The sequence below is a fragment of the Ahaetulla prasina genome, chromosome 4, assembly GCF_028640845.1.
Source record: "Ahaetulla prasina isolate Xishuangbanna chromosome 4, ASM2864084v1, whole genome shotgun sequence".
NCBI lineage: Eukaryota > Metazoa > Chordata > Lepidosauria > Squamata > Colubridae > Ahaetulla > Ahaetulla prasina.
In genome coordinates this window covers 127,900,848-127,926,303 of record NC_080542.1, presented here as the reverse complement: position 1 = coordinate 127,926,303, position 25,456 = coordinate 127,900,848, and the positions used below count along the sequence as shown (strand labels likewise).

At 37.2% G+C, this 25,456-nt stretch overlaps 1 protein-coding gene across 26 annotated transcripts in view; it reads right to left on the bottom strand.

Annotated features, from left to right (window-relative positions):
* SVIL (supervillin) overlaps window positions 1-25,456 on the bottom strand; it is a 186,749-nt gene that overhangs the window by 62,560 nt on the left and 98,733 nt on the right. For 18 of the 26 annotated variants that reach the window (XM_058184309.1, XM_058184300.1, XM_058184307.1 and 15 more), the window contains 8 exons: window positions 18,166-18,257; window positions 12,366-12,423; window positions 12,095-12,246; window positions 10,249-10,909; window positions 6,412-6,495; window positions 3,553-4,428; window positions 2,969-3,139; window positions 2,286-2,320 (listed from right to left, as the gene is read on the bottom strand). In XM_058184309.1, coding sequence (XP_058040292.1) covers window positions 2,286-2,320; window positions 2,969-3,139; window positions 3,553-4,428; window positions 6,412-6,495; window positions 10,249-10,909; window positions 12,095-12,246; window positions 12,366-12,373 — 1,987 coding nt within the window. In that variant the 5' untranslated portion in view covers window positions 12,374-12,423; window positions 18,166-18,257. Of the gene's footprint in view, window positions 1-2,285; window positions 2,321-2,968; window positions 3,140-3,552; window positions 4,429-6,411; window positions 6,496-10,248; window positions 10,910-12,094; window positions 12,247-12,365; window positions 12,424-18,165; window positions 18,258-25,224; window positions 25,259-25,456 lie in introns of those variants that run through there. The other 8 variants (XM_058184317.1, XM_058184322.1, XM_058184316.1 and 5 more) reach the window with 7 other exon arrangements.

The window sequence follows — 25,456 nt, the reverse complement described above, 5'->3', positions numbered from 1 at the left end:
TTCTCACATCAACAAAGAAACAAGACCTGGCCCGTTTGACTTGTTCTTGAAAGTTAAAAGAAGAATGTATTTCTTGATGGCTATAGCATGAAAGCACTCTCTCCTATATATTCCTTTAATGTCAAAATTTCCCTCTCTGGGAAATTAGTCTGTCTTCTTTCTCTTTGCTTTCAGAACACATGTTTTTGAAAATGTACATTTACTCTGGGCTTGTGAACCAGGAGTTTGGCAGGTTGAGACCCAAGCACCGTATGACGGGATGAGTTTCTGTTGTTTCCCCAGCTCCTATCCATCTAGCAGTTTGAACGCATGCAAATGCAAGTAAATAAATTGGTACCATTTTGGTGCTAAGGTAATAGGGTTCTGTGTACCTCAGCATAGTCATGCTGGCCATATGACCACTGAAGTGTCTTCGGACAATGCTGGTTCCCTCGGCTAAGAAATGGAGATAAGCATCGCCTACTAAAATCGGACATGACTGGACAGGGAAAATCTTTACCTTTTACCTATTTGACCAGAACGACACTAGCTGCTCTCAAGGTGTTGAATATATTATCCTTATGTTTCATTATATCTTATGTAGTACTGGAGGGGTGGATCCCCATTCCCACTCTTTAACATCCATATGAAGGCAAGAGGATGTTCATGTAATGTTCAGATTAATTTCTATCCAACAATCTGCCAGTCAATCTCTATATTCAGATGAGGTTAGGAAAACATTCCACTCAGTCTACCTAGCAAAAATATATAGTCTGATGTTTATTTATTAAATATCAGCAAACATTAAAACAGTGAACTGGGGAAAAAAGGATAAAAGGCAAACAAAAGCAGGAAGAAAGGAGATATGAACAAGCCTCCCTCACAAACAGTCATACATATACACAAAAGACATATGTAACAGTTACAACTTCCATTCAGTTCTTGAAGAGGTGTAGGAAGCAATTTGCAGAATGTGGTTAATATATCAGAGTTTGGTGTGTCGTTATCATTATTATGTTGGTTTATCCAACTTTATCTTTTGTCTGAAATGGTTTAGGGTTTTACTGCCTGAGCAGGGTGTTGGATTGGAAGACTTCCAAGGTCCATTCCAATATTCTGTTCGTTTCTGTTATTCTATTGTTATTTTCAGATTATTCTATTCTATCTCATCACCCCAACAATAAAAAGATGCTGTCAATGTGTCTCCAGGTGGCTGAAGGCTATGATAGTCTGGGAGTAACAGAACTTGCTGAAGATGAACTCAAGAAAGATAGAAATGAGAACAGCCAATTCTCTTACACTCCAAACTATTTGCTACCTGAAGTTTACCTTCAGCCAGTCTCTTACACCCAGACACCCATAGCCTCCAGCCACTTGGAGAACACATTGACAGCATCTTTCTATTGTTGTGGTGATAAGATAAAGTTGGATAGATCAACACAATAATGATACCACACTCCAAACTGTTGGATGACTTATCAGTGTTGGATACATCAACCCCATTCTGTAAATTTTTTCCTTCAGTTCAACAGCAGAATAGAGTTTGTAATAAGGTGGGTATTGACATCAGTACTATCTCTGGCTAGGTAAGTGTTGCTTCTGGAACTATGGCTTCTCAGAAGAATGGCTACAGGGACTTTTGTTCACTTTGGCTGGTGTGCCATTTGCAGTTTCCCTGGTGCTGGAGGACCCGGCTAAAGTAATTTATGCCTTCATTACCATCTGTTAAGATTATTGTAATGCACTCTACAGATATCTTCTTTTGAAGATAATTCAGAACCTGGTGGCTTTCTGAAGCCTGTGAGCTGATTACTCATTGGTTTTCAGGTGTAATTTAAAATGCTGGTGTTGAATTGAGTACCTGCACGATCATCTATTCCAATTTAAATCAGAACATTTGGTAGATCATCCAGGATGAAACTCCTTAATTCCCCACTTCCAGGAGGTGAGGTAGGGGCTGAATGAGATGCAGCTTTTAACTGGCAAGGATGATGCTTTGGAATAGCCTTCCAACAAAGATCAAAATGGACCTTTTCTGATGGCTTTGTAACACAACATTATAAAGAGCTTTAAATTTAGTTAATGAACTTCCATTTTATTATTGTTCAATTGCCTTATTCAGATTTGTTTTATGATGCATTTTGGTCTGATTCACTTTTAACTTACCATGGATGTTAAAATGTTTTTATATATAATACTAGCTATCAAGAACTGCAAGATTACACTGGGATATAAATATAATAAGTAAAAATAAAATGAAATGAAAATAGTCAAGAAAAAAGTATGGATCAAAAAAAAAATCTTACCTTCAGGAGATGGCATTTCTGGACTGAAAGTGGACCTATGGAAATTTCACAAAGGAAAAAGATAAATCAATGGTCTTTCTTTTTACAAAGGAAAAAGATAAGCCACTTGAAGCTAACGAAGACAGGAGAAACCATCAAATAAAATAGTATTCAGTTTGCAATAATCTTTTGTTTGCAAATAACCTGAAAGCAGGATCGCAAGCAATTCCAGCCAGGTGTAAGTTGCATGAAGGAGAATGAAATCAGATAATTCATTACATAAATAATAAAAACAGAACACCTTAAAATATTCCCCCAATGATTACATCTAGCACTGATTTCAGATTTTTTTTTAAAAAAATTGCTTAAAACATTATAGATAGATTGAATCTATTGCAGGGATAAGTTACTATTTTCACCTTAGAATACATGCTGAACTTCTAAAGACAACCTGTAACCTGTATCTAATATGGAATAGAATGTAGTTATGTACATGTGTGTGTGCATATATATCAATGTATAATAAAAACACTCCCTCCAAATCAGCCGCCTCCAATTGCGTTACTAGTCTGGCTGAATAATATTTAACTTACATTTAAAAAAACAAAAAAATCCTAAAAGACCTTGAAGACTCGTTTATTTTAGTAATATAAAGTGCAATATATGGACTATTATTCAGTGATCTCAGCTTTACAAATGCCTACCTATCTGTTTCCTTTCGCTCTGCTGAAGTTATGGGTTGAGTCCTAAATCTCTCAGAAGTCTTTCTATTTTCCTCAGGAGAAAAATACCGCCTTGGCTTTCGTGACCTTTTTTCGCTTTGAGCACTGCCCGACAAATCAGTACCTGATGCTTGCATCTCACACTGAGACTCGCTTTTTAACATGGCAGAAAGTGGAGAAAGGGAACAACAAAGAATTAGGATGAAAAGGGAGAAGAGAAGAATGAGAAAAGAGAAAGATGAAGGTCAAATGTAAGCATCCCATCAAATCAGTCCATTATTGCTCACTCTGCATGCTTCGAGAAAAACCATGCACAGAAAGAAGTCATTCCATTCCAGCCACCCAACATCAGAACTTGCACTAGCAAGCAGAAGCATGTATGAAGAAGATGGAGGCCAATATCGTGTCAAACATACTAGATGGAAATTACACTGGATATTTGAAGTGCTGCAGAATGCAACTGATGTTGAGTTTTGAGTGCCGTTTATGCCAAGGACGTGCAAGTGTTCACATCAGTTAAATAGTAGCAGTAGTAATAACAATAATAACCAGAAAATGTCACCTACAGTTCAGGTTTCTTCTTGGCATTAGCAGTTTCCAAAAAGGCATTACGGAGTTGGGCCACGGAAACTTTTGTATCAACCACAGTAATCTCACCATTGGGGATCTTTCCTTCAGTGCTTTGAAACTGCATGGTGTTCTTTGAAACATGTTCTTTACTTTTGAAAACTTCTAGTTTAGGAGATCCAGTGTGATCAGATAGGGAGCGTATAAGGAACTTAGGTTTCACAGTAACCTCTTCCTGGGGCTGAGCACTTCCTCTAGCACTTCGAAGGTACATAATCTTTTCAGTTTTCTCAACATTCTCATGAATCTTCAACTTAGGTTCTGGCATCCACTCCTTAAAGCTCTTTAGATCCTTCCCAACTTTCAAAGACTTTAGCTTCACAATTGAATCTTTCTTAAATCCATCTTCTCCACAGTAGGCCTCTCTACTCCTCATTTGCCTGTGCATCTCTGAGGCTTGAACTGCTTGTCTTTCCTTCTCAGCCTCCAATCCAGAATAATCAAGCTTGGGTGATCCATAATTCTGAATCGAGTGACATTTCTCATTGTCCATCATAGCATATGGTGGGAATCTAGTTATGAAGCTGGCATTGGCCTGTATGGGAATCCTGCTAGTAGGATTCCTTTCTGGTTCTTCGGATGCCACCAATTGAGCTGAATGAGCAATTCCAGCAGGCTGAACATAGCCATGCGCTGGTTGACAGGCTAAATCAAATGGCTTACTGGCAACTCTATGGAAAGCAGATGTTTCTGACTGAAGAGGCACAACATTAACAGGTACTGGGAGAATTTTTCTTTGAGACATAGTGTCTGTGAGAAGTTCAAGGCTTCCACGAGAATTCTCCTCTTTCACCAGTTTCTCTCTAACTTTAACTCTTTAAGAAAGAAAAATGGATTAAAAAGTGGTTCAGCTACTAAGAAAAGGAGAAAGAGAGAAAAAAAACATGCACCAACTTTGGGAAGAGACAGTAACATTAAAGTATTAGATATTGTTAAAACAGGAATTCACAGAGAATCTTTCCATGAACTACTTATTGCCAATTTCACCCCACTCATGTCACGATTCTGGTCACTGATTTCAGTATAGCTACTTCTCCATCTATTTTTATTTACATGCACTAAACAATGTATTATGAACTTTTATGGTCTACAATGTTAATTTGGCAGGGTATGGACCTCAATATGGCCAAATTAAGAACAGTTAAATGTATAGTCTAGCTCCCAAATAATAACTAGGCCATTTGTTTTCAAATGTGTTGAACATTTCCTTTCTAATATTTGCAGAACTGTGGAAATACATGGACTTTTGACAGCTTGTCATACACATTCTTATAAAATGGCTGCTGTGGGAATTGTACCCGAACACAGAACACTTTTTACTAGGAAGCAAGCTGCTAAAAATGTTTTCTATAGTGTTTTAAATGTTTATAAATGTTTATAAATGTTTTCTATATATCATTTTATTGTCTCTCTCCTTTTCTCTTAGCAGGTATGAACACTTTCTAATGAAGCCATCAACCACTATATCTGACACAAAATGTCTTAGAAAACTTAGCAATCACATCAATGCTTTGAAGCTTGGTGGAAACATACTTGTTAACTTCCCATATATTTATTACTTTTAACTAAAAGAATATAAAGTAGAATCTGCTGTAAAAGGAACCTGGTGAACATACAGAGTTGTTGGCAGGCAATTCAGGACCAAATTGGAACTTTATCGATTTCCGGATAAGAATGATTCTAAAATCATGAACAATATATGTCTAATTAGGACTAATTGTTTCAGATATAAACAATGCTGAAGTTCTGAACAGAGATGAAAGCGAACCTTAAATTTTGGTATGCACAAAGAACTATTATATTTTCAATATACATAAACGGTTATTTGTGAAAGACATATTCTGCAAAATAGACAATAATGATGAAGCAGAAAAAAAATAAGGTGCTGAACACTGCGTATTATTTCAAAATTGAAACCCAGATGCTTGCACTGACTGGGACATGTCAGTTCAGCTGGCACTGTCCTATTCCCAATCTTGTGTCCTTTTGGTGGGGAGGGGTTCCTGCAAGTTAGCCTTGACCCTGGACACTACCTGGACAACTCTCTGCAATTTTTTGGCAAGATTTTGAATTTATTTGCCATTTCTTTTCTTCTAAAGCTGAAAGTGACTCAGTAGGACTAGAATGCCTGTCTTAACCACTATACCAAATTGGCTCCCTTAAATCTTGTGCTACTAAAAAAATGTAGCTCATGATTCTGGAAGTAATATATCAATATTTTGATTAAGAGTCACTGAAATTTTTAAATATATTTAGTGAAATTGTCAAATGCTTATTAAAGCTAGCCACTTGCTAGCATTTGTTAGTCAATGAAGGCTCCTTCACGGAGGATAACCTATCTATATGTAAGCATGAAGATTTTCATGATTCTAAAGAAAAGCTACTGAATTAAATATTATGGGAAACAACCCAGTATGGGAAACATTTCTGTATTTAGTACTTGAAACATTTCACAGGCTGTTATTCTGTGGTGTTACTGAATGCAAGGCAACGGAGTAAGTTAATGATATAACACTGTGAAAAAAAAGCTTAAATTTAGCCAGTTGCACTGTATCTATAGCTATGGAGCAATTTTTATTAACAAATCATCAATTAATTGTGAGTGACCAGGATTTCCTAAGGGAACACTGGGCACCAAAATGGCGCATTAACTAGAAACAGTGATTTATTATTCCATGCCATCAATAAATATTAATGACATTTGTTAAAACGATCATGGGTGAAAGAAAAAAGAGGGAAAGATTATTATTATTCAAGTCCAATTATTATTTACACCACACAGCTACATGGTAGAATACCTGGAGGGCCAGTTGATAAGTGAAGTTGTGTCCCCATCTGAATCTTTCTGAAGAAACCAATCGGATTTTGTTTTCCCTGTACTACTACAGAAAATAGAACTTCAGAAAATGTTCAGACACTATTCAAAACATGTATACTCAACTCCTCTATTGACCCTGGTTAAACATATCTTGTATGTGAATATAATCAGAGATACATCTACAAAAGTTACTTCTACTGACACAAGTCCATAATATAGAAGGGTTCACAAAGAAATATTTTTCTAAATATTTATCTTAATAAGAAATATTATTTAATCTGAATAAGAAATACTGAAGAAATAACGTAATACTTAATACTAAATTGACATGATACCTTGACTTAAAAGGGAAATGGAATTCTAAATATCAAGACATAAGATAATTTAAAACTTAAGTATTTCCTTATAATTTCTTATATTATTAATTAGACTGAATCCTTTATTAGAACATATATTTATTTTTTAACATATATTTTATTTAAGAACCATAATTTTTCAATATCCTGGACCTGAAAATCATTAATGCCAGAATATTCTTCACTTCCCCACATATCTAAATTGTAACAATATATACATTTAAATGAGAATACATTTTATTTATGGGATTTAAATAGATATGTGTAAGATTGCCCCATTTGTCATTCCTTGCTTGATATGTAAAAAAAAAAAGGCCTGACACTGAAACAAAACTATATCTTTTAATAACAATTTACACACTCTATTATTTATTAATAAGATAAATAGAATAGCTGTTTTAGGCCAGTTTCTCATAGCAACTACTCTTTTCTTGGCTGATATTGGCAAAAGTAAGTAATACTTGTGCAATGATCAGGATACAAAAGTGAAAATGAAATTTGGGGCGCGTCACATATCACATATCAGGACTTTATATCATATATGCTTTTTTAGGAATTGTCAAAGATGCAACATGCATACCAATGCAGACATCAAATTATCTTTTCTTCTTCAAATCCAGACATTGCACAGTCTTACTAAGTTTTATTAACTTTTGAAGCCATCTGGAAGCTACACCTTTTCAAATTACAAAACTGGCAAAATGCTAATGCTCAAACAAGAGACTGAAATGATAACAAAAAAGAGAAACAGAGTGCATGATTCCCAGTGTGATTGTCTTAGCCCAGATCTTCTTTGTGGCTAAGTAAATTTGAATCGTTTCCAAATGTGGTGTACTCCAGATGTATTTGATGTATTTCCAGGTATTTAATCCTGGAAATTACGAGACTTGTAGTCAAAATATATAAAAAGGACCATATTGGGAAAAATCTGCTTTAGAAATACTGAAGAGAATGAAACACAAGGCAAAGAAATAGGAAAAATTGCAATTAGGGATGATTTCTTCAGATCTGATGCAAAATACTACCCAAACTAAGAACAATTTTATAAAATAGAAGTGAATTCATGGAGGGCATCGCTGAAAAAGACAATAACTGTTGCAGTAAAATAAGGCATTAGCATCTAGTCACAACTTTTGTTTTTCCATATGAACAAGTCATTTCTATAAAGATCTATCAATCTAATCTCTAAAACCCAAAGTCAAAGTTTCATTCTTTCCCACATCAAGCACAAAATTCAGAAGCGGTTTCCATGTGGAAACAAAAGTACTTATGTTCTTTTCTTTAATCAGAATAGTATTTTACTGCAACAGAGAAAGTTGGAAGTCAATGCTTCTTTTTCTTTTCTTTCTTCTACCCTTCCTCACTTCTCTTTCCCCTTTCCTTTCTTTCCTTAATGTTCCTCTATTTACTTTTATATTTTGTATTTTATAATACTTAATAATTTAATAACAAATGTTTGAAAAAAAAGAAAAGAAAAAAGCAGTAACTGTCATCTGTATAGATCAAAATCTATGATTAGAGGTTTATTTTCTTGGTAATTCATTGGTTTAGAATTTTTAATAAATTGAATGGAAGAAGCATATCTAAAATAATTGTCAGTTTTAAGAACTAGCCCTTTTGCTTTATCTTTGAAAGTGTAATAAAAGTGATGATAAAGTTGTTTAAATGTACTCTACAGAATTTATATTAGTTAACCATAAATTAATAAAAAGATAATGTGAATCCAAGCCAAGTAAATGGAGAAATGGATGTTATTACAGTAGTGCTTCCCCAACTAATGATTTTACATAGGAAACAACGCATTGAATCAATATTCAAAGATAAACTCCAAAGCTTATTCCAAAAGTTGTTTGTTTTACGGTGAAAAAAAAATCTTCATCATCATTTTACGGTGATGAAGCTTTTCTCTAATTTCAATTTCCCAGGAGATTTAGAGGTAAAATGTATTTGGGAGTGTATCTGAAATGCATTCCGGGGGCTCAGTGCTGTGCAATCCAGTTTATACAATCAGGATTGATCAACACTGGCTAAATCCAGATGTAGGCTGAGCCCATTTAGTATAAATCTCTTTCCTTGCCTGACAGCCGCCTGGGACTGGACCAATTGTTGTTTTCCTGAACCAATCTTGTACATTTTGCTTCCTAAATCTTAAGTCTTGGCCTATTACCTGGAAACCCTTTGTCTGACCTTGATTTTGTCTGTTGCTCTACTTTATGAAATATCATCATTGATGCATAATTTCATATGTCCTGAATGTTTGATATGGCCGTAAGTATACAGGTAGTAAAGGTGACATGATTGGTTGCTTAGCAACAGTTTGAAACTTCACTGGACCCTAAAAAGGGCATTTATGAACTGAATTTGACGTTCCAAGAATTGCCTTCCTGCAGTCCTATGATTGCATTTTGAGTGCTTGTCAATCAGCTTCCATTTATGGCTGTTTGCAATATCCCGTAGTCATGGGACTGGTGTTTACTTCTAGTTTCTGGTTAAAAAAAACAACAACAGCCATTGCAGCAATGGATTTGCTTAACATATGTGGCATTCAGTTAATGACCACTGCAAAAAATGTAAAATCAGGTATAACACATTATGATTTGCTTAACAAGTGAAATGATTTACAATCATAATTCAGGGCTCAGATACGTCAAGGACAACCTGTATCTTCACCTACTACTTCTACTATAAGTTGCTTTAATAAATCTGAGCACTATTCAATTATTTTAATCCCCTAGAATAGGGTTCAAGGTTAGATTACTTTCTTACCTCAAAACAAAACACTTAAGTACACTTTTGCAAAGGGTTGATAATGAATGAAACATGCATTTTCCATGTATAATATATGACACAGTGAGGAAAAATGGACCCTTCAGATATTCTTAAACAATAACTTCCAGCTAATTTTCCCTATTGGTTGGGACTATCTACTGTTATTGTCATGTTTTGAAGTGTTAATTTGTTTTTTTTTTCAAATTTCTTTTCATTCTCAACAAGGCTTTAAAAAAACAGGAGATGGTCTCTATAAATCTCTCATTGCATAAAGTTGGGCCTGCTATTTTTTATGCTTTTTTTTCACTCTCTTAATAGAAGTACAAACAAGTATGCATTCATATTTTTCTGCTTCTTCGGTGGATTTTCAAGCATTCTCTGCTAATGCTCCATTCAGGGAGCTTTTCAATTATAAAGGATTTTATCTATATCATTGCTTCAACTTCTTTTTCAAAACTCATTTTAGAAGCATTCCTCTTTCCTTTTTCTATATTATTAGTAATTAGTAAATCAAATATGACTTATTTCTAAATATTATTTATACTTCTAATATTAAATCTGAGTGCACAATAGATGCATTTCCTTTATTATCATCATTTTTATCTGTAGATCAAACATTGAGCTACTGTAAAGTCTTTGGCTCATATAAATCATTGTTTATCAGTAAACAATGATAGTAACAGCAGACTTACCCTAATTTGGGATCATTCAGGGAAGGACTTAGTAGTGTTCCCGGCTTTGGTGAGGAAAGAGAAACACTCTGAGTTTGCTTTGGTGAACTTGGTACTTCATTTACGGAAGAGTCATAGCGCAGAAGTGAGAAACCTGTGGAATTCTCTGATGCAGAGGGTATATTGTATTTGATCAAGCCAGCTTCATGGACTGTTGGTTCGCTGCCTTCATTCAAATGGAGTTTTTCTATTTCCAGAGAACTCTCTTTGTCATCATGCCCAGGAAACTCCTTTGAATCAGAAGCAGCATTCCTCAGCTCCTTATTCTCAAACCTCAATGAATATGGAGAACTGTGATCTTTATCTTCATCCTCTTTTTTCCCACCTTTCAATACTTTCTTCTCAGACACATCTTGGTCTTTCTTTGTCCTTGTGTACTTGGGTAAATATTCTGAATCCACTTCGGAATCTATAGAGACTCCATATTTTTCAGCCAGTTGCCGACGTCTTTCTGCCTTGTACCTAGCTATCCTCTCAGCTTTGGACTCAAGTCCTTGGGGATCCATAACTAAAGGACTGTAAGAAGGGATTTTTGTTTTTCCTGCTGTGGATTCTACTTGATGCCTGGATTTAGGCTGATTTTCTAATAGAGAATCTGAAAATTCCTTTTCATTTGATCTTCCTATAACAACACAAAAGAATCAGATGTATCAGCATAAAGCATATGCTGGACTTTAAAAAATCTAAGTAATGATCTGAAATTAAAGCATTGCTGTTTACCACAGCTACAGTTGAAAACATAGACAAGGCAGCTTTCTTGAAGATACAGTCCTTCAAATATTTGACCTTGCTGGCTGAAATTCTAGGAATTTTAGTCGCAACACATCTGGGGAAAAGCCTAATAGAATTGGGGTAGCCTTTCACTTCTCTGCCAATTGCTTTTGAGTTAGGAAACTCCTCAGATCTTGGTTAAAAATGTTATGGACCTTTTTAGATTCTTTCCTTCTCTCCCTCAGGTTGAAAAACACCACTGGATTTTTCATTGTAATCACGTTTTTAAAGACATTTTATGTCTTTAAAAGAGTCAGGAATTCCCCGATTTCTACTACATTCAGAATCAAACGACGTGTTTACAAATATATTTAAAAATGTCTTAGGTATTTAAGGATCCTCCTTTGACTTGCAGTTTCATGAACTATCTACAGGTAATCCTCAATTTAAGACCAAAGATTTGAAGAAGTTGTTGCCTATAAAGGACTTCCAGCCATCATAAAACATTGCACTGCATCTCTATGATCACATTTCAGGGTCACGTGACCGTAATTTGCAACCTTTTTTTGCCAGTTTTGAACGTATTTTGCTCACTGATGGCAAAAACCCACCCATTTGAGAGAACAGATTCACTTAACAACCATGTGGTTCTCTTAATGATCGCATGATTCAGACTTACTTATGTGATTTGCTTAATAACTGCCACTGAAAAATTGGGCCTCGGCATGTCTGTTCCTCAACTTATAATTAAAACAATGTACAACCAAAATTCAAGTCATAATTGTGGTTGTAAATTTAGAACCATTTGTATCTACGTTAGAGCTCTGAAAAAACCCTCTGGAAATAGTTTGGGGAGTACCAGTGAATGCTGCAAGAAGAACCAGAACCAGCCAAAAGTTATTTCACTCTTCTGATAGAAGTTTCTGCCAAATCTATATGCATGTCTGAATTTAACCAATGATAATATTCTCTAATATTCTTTATAAGGTAAAAGCAGTAACATTCATAATACCCTAGCTAATGACAGCTTCTAGCAGCTCAATCGTACAGCATTTGGACAACATGAATATATATCACAAATTTGGTAACATATTACCAAAATGAGGACTATATGGATCAGTCGCACGCGTGTATCTTGGTGTATCCTCTTCTAATAAACGATGGGTGACCAACCCAGGACAATTTTGCAGAAGGACGGGCTGAACATCATTTTCAATTCCTTCTAAACGCCTAGCTATCCTCTCTTTCCTGTAAAAGAGAGAATAAAAATAAGAGAATATAACATAAATGTCACTTAGGGAAAAGGATGCTGAAGCAATTTTTATAAAACCATCTATACTTTGCTTAACATAAAGATGGAGAAATACCTTTTCATTTCCAAAATATCCTGCCTGTTTGGTTCAAAGAGTTTTCTTAATTCAGAAACTAAAAAATAAAAAATAAACAAACATTAGAAATTTGAAACAATATAGTTGTAAAAAGAAATGCTTGTGTTTTCATAAAGCAATTGTCAATAAATGAAATGAGATAGTGATCACCTACCAATTATTTGCTTGCTCAGTTTATCTTTCTTGCTTCCCATAGGATATATATTATGCACATGTTTGCAAGTCACTAACTCTATCAGAATAATATTAATAGTCTAACTCAGTGTTTCTCGATCTTACAGTGTGGGCTTCAACTTTTCAAATCCTTCAACCAAAAAAGCTGCCTGTTCACACATCTTAAAGTTGAAATCCACATATCTTAAAGTTTACAGAATTTTTAAAAATGCTGCTCTAAATGTTCCATAATGATATGTAGTTATGCATCAAAGTTGGTCATCTATTTGACCAACATCTATTTGTTGAATTACCTTAACTGTCTTTCTTCCATAGCAGATATCCACAGAAGATTTTTAGAATAACACGTCATACCTCTGCTCTAAAACTTTTTTCCCCCAGGCTAATTCAAGATGCTGGTTTTGACCTTTAAAGTCCTTCATGGCATGTGTGGTGATTCTTGATTATATCAACCCATCCCATTAGATCCGATAGAGAGGACATGCTAAGGATTTCATCTGAGAGGGACCTATACTGGATGGTGCCTAGGAGGTGGGACTTCAGTGCCGTAGGGCCTGTCTATGGAACATTGCTCCCTTTGAACATAGGTAAGCTCTGTCGTTAAATTTAGGAAGTTCTCCAAGACTTGGTTATGTAGCCAGGTTAAGGGGTTCCAGGGAGCCAGCAACATTTTAAAGCAGCTCTCTCGTTATGAGTAACAGGTGATTGTTATACTTGTGGCTTGTGGTCTGTAACTCTAATTCTTTTAATGATTTTTAATTTTTTAAAAATAATGATTGCTTATATTTTTATAACTTTTTATATTATGATTGCTAAATTTATACACTGCTCAGAGCTGCATGTCTATATCAGTTTGATTAAATAAATAAAGATTGCTATTCGGTATGGTATGGTAGTAATATTATCAAAATGACCATTATTAGATACATGGACAGAGGAGTCTAACATTTTGTATCTTCAGATCAGTCTTGACATTTGATGACTCCTTGGAGAAGTCTCTACAGTCTTCTGGTCAACATATTAGGAACTGATTTATTATTGCCTTTGACTTCCTAGGGATGAGATAATGTGCCTGGTCAAAACCCATCCATTTAGCTTTCACATTTAGGGCAGGACTAAAACTTATTCTAGCCTTTAATATAATGGATCTTATGATCAGAGCATACATTTCTTTTAGAATGCTATCCGTGGAACCATACTGAAACTCCAGAAATAGTGTGAAGTATGTTTTTTACCCTCCAACATACATGCACTTTCCTTCTTTATATGATCTAATGCCTGAATGTCATTGATCCATTCTCAGAAATGAGTCATTGAAGAACAGATGTAAAGTTTGCACTGAGTACTATACTTGTTGTGGTCTGCCAGCAGCCTCGGGTCTGGCAGCGGAATCACACAGTGAGGAGGCTGGGGAGGACAATGGGTCAGTCCTGGAGTCAAGGGAAGCCCCGGACGAGGGCTCTGCGTAAGAGGCAGAGATGGGCCAGGGCCATCTGGGAGCGATGCACGGACTCCGGTCCTCCCGAAGTGGACAGCAGAGAGGCAGAGGAACAGAAGGAGCTAGTTCCTAGCATACAAAGAGCTTCCAGAAGGCAAGAGCAGCTAAAGCAAAAAGGATGACTCCGGACTAAGGCTAGGACATGATTGGCCCCTCCCATAAAGCTTAAAAGAGCAGCAACGGCTCTTGGGTTCTTTGTAGGAAAGCAACTTTGCTACAATTGTTTCTTGTCTGTCTCCTGTTTCTGAACTGTGGGGTGCCAAAGAAGACAAACGTTTGTGATAAGGCTGAAGGACTTTTTCTGAAGGACTTTGTTTTGGAATTAATTTGGACTGAGCTGAGAATGAAGTAATTCTCAGATATTCTAATAAAATATTTTATTTATTTATTTATTTATTTATTTATTTCAATTTTTATACCGCCCTTCTCCCGAAGGACTCAGGGCGGTGTACAGCCTAGTAAAAATACAATGTATAAACATTAAAAAGAAATTAAAAAGAAATATTATAACATGGCCAAAATTTTTAAAACCATTTAAAATCATAAGACATAAATACCCCAATAAAATATCAATCCAGTCCCGCTTGAATAAATAAGTGCGTTTTCAGCTCACGGCGGAAGGTCCGAAGATCAGGCACTTGACGTAAACCAGGGGGAAGTTCATTCCAGAGCGTAGGAGCTCCAACAGAAGGCCCTTCCTGGGGCCGCCAGCCGGCATTGCTTGGCGGACGGCACCCTGAGAAGGCCCTCTCTGTGTGAGCGTACGGGTTGGTGGGAGGCAAAAGGTAACAGCAGGCGGTCCTGTAAGTACCCGGGTCCTAAGCCATGGAGCGCTTTAAAGGTGGTAACCAAAATCTTGAAGCGCACCCGAAAGACCACAGGAAGCCAGCGCAGGATTGGTGTTACATGGGAGCAATGAGTCGCTCCCACTATTACCCGCGCAGCTGCATTCTGAACTAGCTGCAGCCTCCGGGTGCACTTCAAGGGCAGCCCCATGTAGAGAGCATTGCAATAGTCCAAGCGGGAAGTGACAAGGGCATGAGTGACCGTGCATAAGGCATCCCGGTCAAGAAAGGGGCGCAACTGGCGCACCAAGCGTACTTGGTGGAAGGCCCTCCTGGAGACGGCCGCCAAATGATCGTCAAACGACAGCCGCCCATCCAGGAGGACACCCAAGTTGCGCACCCTCTCCGTTGGGGCCAATAACCGCCCCCACAGCCAGCTGCGGCTGCAGCTGACTGTACCGGGTGCCGCATCCACAGCCACTCCGCCTTGGAGGGATTGAGCTTGAGTCTGTTTCTCCCCATCCAGACCCGTGACGGCCTCCAGGCACCGGGACAGCACTGACAGCTTCATTGGGGTGGTCCGGGTGGAAAAGTACAGCTGAGTATCATCAGCGTACAGATGATAACTCACCCCAAACCACTGATGACCTCACCCAGCGGCTTCATGTAGATGTTGAACAGGAGGGCGAGAGAATCGACCCCTGAGGCACCCCACAAGTAAGGTGCCTCGCGGTCGACCTCTGCCCCCTGTCAACACCGTCTGCGACCGGTCGGAGAGATAGGAGGAGAACCACCGATAAACGGTGCCTCCCACTCCCAACCCCTCCAACCGGTGCAGCAAGATACCATGGTCGATGGTATCAAAAACCGCTGAGAGATCTAATAGGACCAGGGCAGAGGAACAACCCCTATCCCTGGCCCTCCAAAGGTCATCCACCAACGCGACCAAAGCTGTCTCCGTACTGTGACCGGTCCGGAAGCCGGACTGGAACGGGTCTAGATAGACAGCTTCATCCAGGTACCGGGGAAGCTGCCATGCAACCACACTCTCTACAACCTTCGCCACAAAGCGAAGGTTGGAGACTGGACGATAATAATAATATGTTTGTTTAGGACTGATTGTGTCTGGTAATAACTACTTGGGCCTAGTCACAACAATATTATAGGCAAATATGATGCAATTTTGTAGGCCGAAATAAAAGCAATGGCCGTAAGAAATATTTCCCAAAACTTTTCTGAGCAAGACTTGAGACAAAAATAGCACACACAAATCTATCTAGGGCTACACATTTTCCATGCTTTAAATTCCAGAGAGAACGTATCAATTACCTAGTTTAGAGCCTATCTTCATAGATAATTGTTAATATATTTTAATTTTAATGTCAATACAAGTTAATACATAGACTTCTGCAATATGTTCATATAACTAAAATTCATATCAGCTTACATATAAAGATATGCAGAAGATCTTATAAATTCCTGGAACACATATTAAATGGTGCTTTTTCTTTACATTCTGCAGTATATATGACACAAGTGCAAATCACCTACTTACTCTTTTCACAATTCTACTAAAGGTAAGTAATTTCATATAGATATGCTGAATAAAGTTTAGCTCAGTGTTTCTGAACCTTAGCAACTTTAAGATGTGTGAACTTCAATTTCTAGAATTCCCCAGCCAGCACATGGAAGCTGCAGAATGTTAGTCCAGTCAAGCCACAATTTAACAGAATTTTTAGAAAAGAAGGAAAAGGCATTTTAAAAGTATGTGCCTTTGTAATGATTTGTCCCAGATTTCCTTAAATCCTTTTATTTTATGGATTTTGAATGCAGAATGTCAGCAACAACTTTATTTAGCATGATGCCTCCATAATATAAACTGGGTTATGTTAAATATATTCCATTAGAAATCATTTTGTTTAAAAGCCGTGTGATGTTCAAAGTATGTTTAATGAACCCAACAGACACATTTCAGGAGTTGAGATATGCAAGCCCTAGGAATATCCCAAATACACCACAAATATATCAAAGTAATAAAAGAAAGAGCATATTTTGGCCTACATCAGTGCCTTTCAAGGAGCTTTAAATTACAGAAAAGAACAGTCTTCCTATTATAATTAAGGAACAAATATCTGGCAGAAACTTCTTAAGGCATAAAAAGGTTCCTCTTAGATAGACATCTCAGGACAGTATTTTTCAATTTATTTTAAAAGCAAAATTGAATTCCTTATTGTAATTCCAGCCACAACAGAAAGGCATACAGTATTAGTTTAATAATGATATCTTGAAATTGTCCAAACGAAAGATTACTAGAAAACAAGCCTATGGACATTTTTTTTTAAATGCAGAGGCTCCAGATTGTTGGGGCAATATGCTGACTCTGTAAACTGCTTAGAGAGGGCTGTAAAGCACTGTAAAGCAGTATATAAGTCTAAGTATTATTGTTCTACCTGTGATCAGTTCCTGTTGCAATAACAACCTTAATCATTTCATGAAAGCAATGTGGTAATGAACACTTAGCAAGAACAGTCAAAATATTCAAAGTCAGAATAGCTGTATTTAAGGGAAGCTACAGTCTGATGATCATCCACACTTGTGCAAAACAGCAATTGCCTTCTTCTATAATAAGCAGCTTGAATCACATCTCAGTGTTTATCTGGATCTGTAGTTACACACTGAAGTCCAGGGTGAGCATTTAGACCAAAGATAAAAAATTTGTGCACACAAGATTCCATGTCTTCATTCTGAATGGAGTCTACATTTACATCAATTTGTATGTGAGATGAGAGCTGGGAGGGTTTTAAGACATGAAATAGGTATATTCAGCACACTTCTCTAATCCCAATTCCTCACAAATTGTCCAAATTTCTGTCCCCCCCTCCCTCCCTCTCATTGGATGCAAGTCATTGAACGAAACAAGACATATGATTTTAAACAACTGCAATTAGACATGGACTTTGAAGGCAGAGATTATTAAAAACTCGAATTGCTTTAAGAATAACTTACAATTAAAATATATCCTTTAAAATATATCCTTTATAGCTTAAATATGACATGCCAGAATAAACTAATAAATGCTTTCCCAAGTTCAATTTGTATACCTAAACAATGATATTCATATCAAAGAACTGATGGATATTCAAGTTTCATTGTTTGGGTGGTAAAACTGAACTGTTGGAAGAGCATATATTTAATGTTTATTCTGCTTTGTCACATTTAGCATGGACTGAAATAAATTCTGTTCCAAGATTAAGTGTTTTATAGTACATATATTATGATGCTATTTATAAAGAAACATGACTATTACTAGCCTTGTACGTACCTTTTGGCAACACTGCTAAAAGGCTGGCATCAATATCTTTAGTGCTGTTTGAAAAGTCTTCTTTATCTTCAAATGAAAACTCTTTCTGAAAACTAAAACATCATCACTTTAGTTAGAACAATTAGTAAGTGGAACAACTTGCCTGCAGAAGTTGTAAATGCTCCAACACTGGAAATTTTTAAGAAAATGTTGGATAACCATCTGTCTGAGATGGTGCAGGGTTTCCTGCCTGGGCAGGGGGTTGGACTAGAAGGCCTCCAAGGTCCCTTCCAACTCTGTTGTTATTATTATTATTATCATCTTGTTTTAACAAAGCTGCAGGAACTCCAGATATTAATCTAGTTACAGTATATTAAAACACACAGATTATTTTTATCATGGACATAATAAGGAGTAGAGAAGAACAGGATCAGTTCTCAACATTGGCAAAAAATTGAAGATAATCTTTATTGTCATTTTTTACTGTGATTACACTAGTCAACATTAAAAATGAAATTCTGTTGCCTGCTCTCAAAAGAAATTATATATCTACTCACATATACACAGGGTAAGTGAGGTTACAAATGATGTAGTCCATGTAATAATGTTTTGTAGCTGATAATTCTTTTGATTTTAGTATGAAACATAGTATTCCATAATACAGGTACTTAGAAACTTCTCTATTTATATTTTTATGGAAATATGAATAACAAGAATTTACATCCTCTCTATATTCACTGAACAGCCAGAATATTTTCTGGGAGCAGTGAGAAATTTTCCAATTCTGGAAGGTCCCTGTGTGTTTCCAGACACAATTCAATATGTTGGTTTTGCCTAGGTAATGCATTTGATATGTTGGATGTAATTCATATAACCATTGACTATCAGCCATACTAGCTAGGGTTTTTAAAGTTTCAATCCAATTTGTTTGAGGAGCACCAGCTGGTTTGGTATGAGATTTCTTGAGAAACAAGTTTTTTACTATCATACAAAAACTGCGTACCATGTGTATTTCCTTTCAAAAGCTAATTAATAGAAGGTTACCAGGACAAGGGAAGGGTTTTTTTTAGTTGAAGTCATTGCAATGTCCCTATAGTTTAGGAAGTGAAGTAGGGAGCTCTTCCAGCCTATGTTTTAATGTAAGCATTGACCTATTCTTACAGTACTGTACTTATACTGTATATTTCTATTGAGCTCTTTGAATGAAGTTCAGGATAAATTTTGTAACAAAACTTGGGGATAAAGTTTAAAGAAAAATGGCATATAATTTTATGATGATTTTATCTTCCGTTATTTAAACTTTGCAATTATCCTGGATAGTTAGAAGTTATGGTGATTACTGACTAACAGACTCTATGTATAGAGGACATCAAAGATGTTACAAGATATCTGTAGACAGCAATCCTGGGATGTCAAAATGCATCTATCATATTAAACTGCATTATTGTTCAAGTGTCATTCTCTATCTTAAGTATTGTTTTTGGATTATTTATTCCTAATTGATGAATTTTGAAGTCTCATGTAGCCTATATACATACACTGAAAAAAAGAAACCAAGTTCAAATACTTTTTAATACTGAAAGTGTCTGGAACGCAGTACACTATTTTGTAATTTGATATATTGATGTAACTAGTTGTGAGCCAATTCTGATTATAACCAGATTTATGCTGATTGCATGAGAGATTAATGCAAATTAGATTTTCAAATGTCCACATATTCCTAGAAAGTTTGCTTTTCTAAAAGTTATTTCTATAAATACAACAGAATATTTATAGTTCAGGGATGAACTGTGGGGATCCTGGTGCTCTCTGAACGTGGCTGTTTTCTTGCAGATATTTCATTACCCAACTAGGTAACATCAAGAAACTATCAAAAAGAAAACACCTGCACCAACACTGGCAAGGCAAACCACTAGCATATAAACAGAGAGAAAACCCAACTCTTTTCTAACACTGATCTAGTTGGTTAATGAAACGCTTGCAAGAAACTAATCAAGATCAGATGACACCAAGGATTCCACAACTATTCCTGTTCTGGAGATTTGGGGATCAATCTTGATTATACTTCCCTGACAGGTTTTCACTGAAGAATGATATGAAGACATATCATAAGAACAGTAATAAAATCTAAACAATTAATATATCCTTCATTAATGCATCCATGTTTAGGTTGCAAAAATAATTTGAAAATAACAGAATAAAAAATGGTGGGTTTTTACTGGTTCTCCCAGTTCAGGCAAGCCGGTAGCGGCAATGGTGAGCTAAGAGCAAACTGGTTCGCTCCAACTGTCAGCTGGGACCTCCCGCCGGTCCCTGCGCTATACCTTCCTATATTCGTTCATTTTTAGCCCAACTGATAGGCGTGGCAGAGCAGATTGCCATGCCTCAGCTATTCCTAAATGCAATGCGCTTGTTCTGTCCCTCCTCGCCTCCGTCTGAGCGATGACTTAATTAGCCGGCACTATCAGCTCTGGCAGCAAACTAGCGAGCGTCTGCCAAGTGTCTGTTATCTCCCTTGATGCCGATGAGTCAACAAACAGTACTTCAGCTCTTAGTTAAGCAGTTGATTTGCCTGCTACGAAGAGGCATAGCAGTTCTCGCTGCTTTTATATCCTGTGGGGTGTGGCTCCATGACTCAGCACTTCCTAGACCTGCCCCACCCCTGCTTCTATTGTTCCCGCCTCTCCTGCCTATGAAACCTAGGGTCCAGCCAGGCCTGATTGCCATCAGCTGGGTCTGGAGGTGTGGCCTGGGGACGGAGGCTTCGTCAGGGGACGGAGGCTTCGTTATCTCCTCCACCTGGCCTGCCTCTGGCTCCTGGAGCTGAGCCAGGGAAGCCGGTGCTCCCGAGGTCCTGATGGCCCTTCCCCCTCACTTTCCAAGTCACTTTCTGGCAGGGGGCCCGGCTCGGGGGGCACAGACCCAAAAGCACTTGCATGGAGAGTGCAAAACAAACCATCAGTTGAAATCCACCACTGGGAATAAAAAAAAATAGATATAGCAAAAAGAAAATCCATGTAATAGGAAGACAGAAAATGGCAATTGAGGATAACTTCTCAACAGCCGTCAACCAAACCTCACAGGCCCCTCTAATCTCCTGACTCCTATGCCTGGGAGAACAGCTAGGTTTTGAGCACTTTCCTTAATGCTAGCAAAGTTGAGCTAAGCTAATTATGGATAAAGAGGTGCTCCAAAGGGCAGGTGCTATGACATAAAAGCCACACTTTCTGGTAACAACAGATGTCATTCTTTAATCACTGGGGCCTGGAGGATGCCTATCCTGCCAGATTGAATCGAATGAGTAGAGGAAATAGAGAGATCTGGTCCCTCAAGTAAGGCAGGTAACAACCAGCTCTTGAATTTGACCTGAAAGACAACCTCCTACACTTATTTTTCTGATTATATTATTTCCATATAGTTTGAGATATTTCCTCTATATTTATTAAATTGATATATGTTAAAACTTTTAGATCATGCACGAAGTCTCTTACAGCAGAATTTACTTCATTCTTAATTAATTTACCTCAGATTCCTTATTTTTAAATTTTAATTTATACATTTTTCTTTAACATACACACCGTATTTTTCAGAGTATAAGACGCACTTTCCCCCCCCCAAAAGGAGGGTGAAAATCTGGGTGCATCTTATACCCCGAATCAGGGGTGAAATGCTCCCGGTTCAGACGGGATTGCGGGATCCAGTAGCAATGGGGGCGGGTAGTTCGGAAAAAATCCCTGCCCTCCCCCAACGCCTGGCTGTTCCTCTTTTCTGTCCCTGAAGCTCTCGGTGGTGATATAGCTGCAAATGGCCTTAAATGACTGCCATGGTGCTTCAAAGGGCCACACTACAGCTGATCAGTGCTGTAGGTGGCTAGTAGACCGGTGCTTCTATTTTTTAAAAAGGTAGACTGGTGCGTTCCCAAAAAAGGCAAGTAGACTGGTATGGCTCTGCTAGACTAAAGCAAGCCTGGTAGACCGGTATGTTTCCTGATTAGAAAAAAGAAAATTTTTGGTCAAAAAACTCATAGTGACTCTGAAAGAATCAAACATAAATGGGCTGAAAGCCAGATCTGCTAGAGATGTTTCTCTCATGCCGACTCAGGCTACCTAATCACCAGGTCCTCACTTGCCTACTTGCTGCTTCTTTCGGGCTCGCTCCTACCTTGCTTTGCTTCAGCTGTTGGAATCAATTGCATCAGCTAGCAACTCAATCTGCCTGCCTGCAATCCATCTCATTGATGAGCTACTCAATCTGCTTGCCTTGTCCCTTGAATAGGGTAAGTAACTGGAGGTGGGGAGCTTAAAAAAATAGTTAATTGGGTTTTTTTAAAGAGTTTTTTTTAGACATAGCAATTAACTTTAAATTGCTAAAAGGAAGTTTTAAATTTAACTGCTTTTATCTAAAAATATAAATAAAATAAAATAATAAAATATTTGTGCAGCTTTCTGAGGTTTCTGTAGAGTTTCACTATAACTACACAAAATCTCACAATGTATGTGGCATTTTGTGTGTGTGTATGAGTCAGTTGTGTTGTGTTGTGTTATGTGTGTGTGTAAAGTGTGAAAGTTGGTTTTTGAGCTTTTTGTGGCTGTGTGAGGTTCCTGCTTGTTGCATGGGCCATTTTGAGTGAAGTGCAGCTGCTTTTACATTGTGTGTGAGTCAGCTGTGTTGTGTTGTGTGTGTGTAAAGTGTGAAAGTTGTTTTTTGGTACCTCTTATTGTTTACTTTATTATTTTTATTATTGTTATTGGCCACGCCCACTCAGTCATCTGACCACCAAGCAACACCTACCAATTAAGCCACACCCACAGAACCGGTAGGGAAAATTTTTAGATTTCACCCCTGCTCCGAATGTAGCCCCGCCCAGCTTCTCAAAGGGAGGTTTCAGGGGCTGAAAAAAGCATCAGACATGGAGCTTCAGAAAAGAAGCCCCAAACAGAGCTTCAGAAAAGAAGCCCCCAAATGGAGTTTCAGAAAAAAAGCCACCAAATAGAGCTTCAGAAAAGAAGCTCTCAAACAAGAGCTTCAGAGGCTTTTTTTCTGAAGATCTGTTTTGGAGGCTTTCAGAGGCAGAAAGAAGTTTTTTCTGAAACAGAGTTTCAGAGGCAGGAAAAAAAGTCAAAAAAAGCAAGGCACAGAGCTCACAACCAAGGAACCTGTTGCTAAAATTCATCTCTGGGAACAGCTGATTAGGGGTATTCCAGGAGGCCAATCCACCTGCCAATCTGCTTTTTTCTTATTTTCCTCCCCAAAAACTAACTTTTAATTTTTACCTTTATTACCTAACCATTGATAAAACAAATCCCATGTTGTAAAAATACTCTGCATCTTCTTTATCCTTTATGTTTAATATTAACCTATCCATTTCCGCACAGTCTAGTATTTTTTTAATTACATTTTCATCTTTAAGAATTTCCTCATTTTTCCAGTGTTGTGCAAATACAATTCTCACTGCTGTCAAAACATGCAGTATTAATATATGTTCCCTTTGTCATACTTTTCTGGTAGTATAGTGAATTTACCTCAGATTCTTAATGTTATGAAAATGGGATATTAATCACTTGGAAAATTAATGTTTTGGTGTGATACAGGTCATATTTCAAGCAGCATTTAGTCTTGTAACTTAATAACCTACAGTAAACCTAGACAATTTACTTATAGACTTCACTAATTCCATTTTTTAAAGTACAAATTATAGTTAATTAGAAGTAATTATTTACAAATTATAAAACCCAGTTTGATGTAGTGCTTAAGCTATCATGCTAGAAATTGGGAGTCTGTGACTTCTAACCTCATCTTGGGCACAAAGCCAGCTGGGTGACTGGGCCAGTCACTTTTCTTAGCCTGATGAATGAGTAAACGGCAAACCATCCTAAAAAACCTTGTCAAGAAAACCGCAAGGACTTGTCCAAGCAGTCTTTGAGAACATAAGTGGGGGAAAAAACAAATTCTAGAGCCAGTTTTTGTTGTGGTTAAAGTGCTGGCCTAGAAACTAGGAGACTGAGAATTCTAGTCCTGTCTTAGGCATGAAAGCCTAGGTGACTGGATTAATCATTCTCTCTCAGTCCAACCTACCTCACAGGATTGTTATTGTAGAGAAAATAGGAGGAGAAAGGAGCATTAGGCATGTTTCACACCTTGAGTTATTTATAAAAAATAATAAAAGAAGGATTTAAAAAAATCTAATAAATGAATAAAAACAGAAGTCATGATATGCATATCTTTCTGTTACAGTATCCGGTGCAAGAAATAGACTGAATATTTTCCTAAGTTTGCAAATCACAAAAAGATGATGAAAAAAAATTATCCCTTTTCCTCCCCACCGCCCACATACAACTTATGCTATTTGCTAGTGACCATAAAAAATGGCCTACAGAATTAGGTGTTTTAATTTTTTCTTCTTCTTTACTATTTTAAACCCAGGTAGTTTAAAGCAAACTGCTTAGTTAACCTGCTAAACTCTTGTGCTATTGCAAGTATTAATTGTGACAAAGAGCTCACTATGTTGTGACATGCAGCCTTTCATCCATTCTATTAACCTAATTGTGAATAACATAAACCCTGGGGAGAATCATATTGTGTCATTATGGCTCATTTTATCTCTCTTCAAATGATGGCTATCACCTTGAACTCCTATGGGGAAAGTCAGAATTTAACAAATTTCATCTCAAAATAAAGGCAAACATACTATGTATTTTTCAAGGCCTAACCATTTAAAGAATCATATACAAAAATACCAGGTATTGCATCTCTTCTGCCATTAATTTATTTATGAAAATTTATATGGCTATCCAGCTCACTCTCTGTGACTCTCGGTAGCTTACAAAAATAAAAACAAAAAAGCAATAACTCCCCAACTCCTGGTGATACTAATCAAATTATTATTCTAGGCTCCATCTCATTCAGTGACTCCTTGGTCAATTGGCAAAATCAAGTCTTTGGGGCCTTGTGAAGGAGTGGAGGCCAATCTTATCTCTGCAGGGATGCTGCTGTACAGGGAGGGAGCCTCCCCGGTGAAGGCCCTACTTGTTGATCCTGCTAGAAGTACCTCATTAGGAGAAAGGACCATAAATTCCCTACCTCCTTGCTCTGGTAGATTGGGTAGAAGATGGTCTTTCAAACAACCTGATTCCAAACCATGTAGGGCTTTGAAGCTGGCAACCAACACCTTGAATTGGACCCGGAGTAAATCAGAAGCCAATGCAGTTCCCACAGGAGAGATGATACATGTGCATATTTAGATCTGCACAAAACCATGTATTTATTGTTGTATTAGATTTCAGAGTAAAAAACCACTTCCTTGAGAATCTAA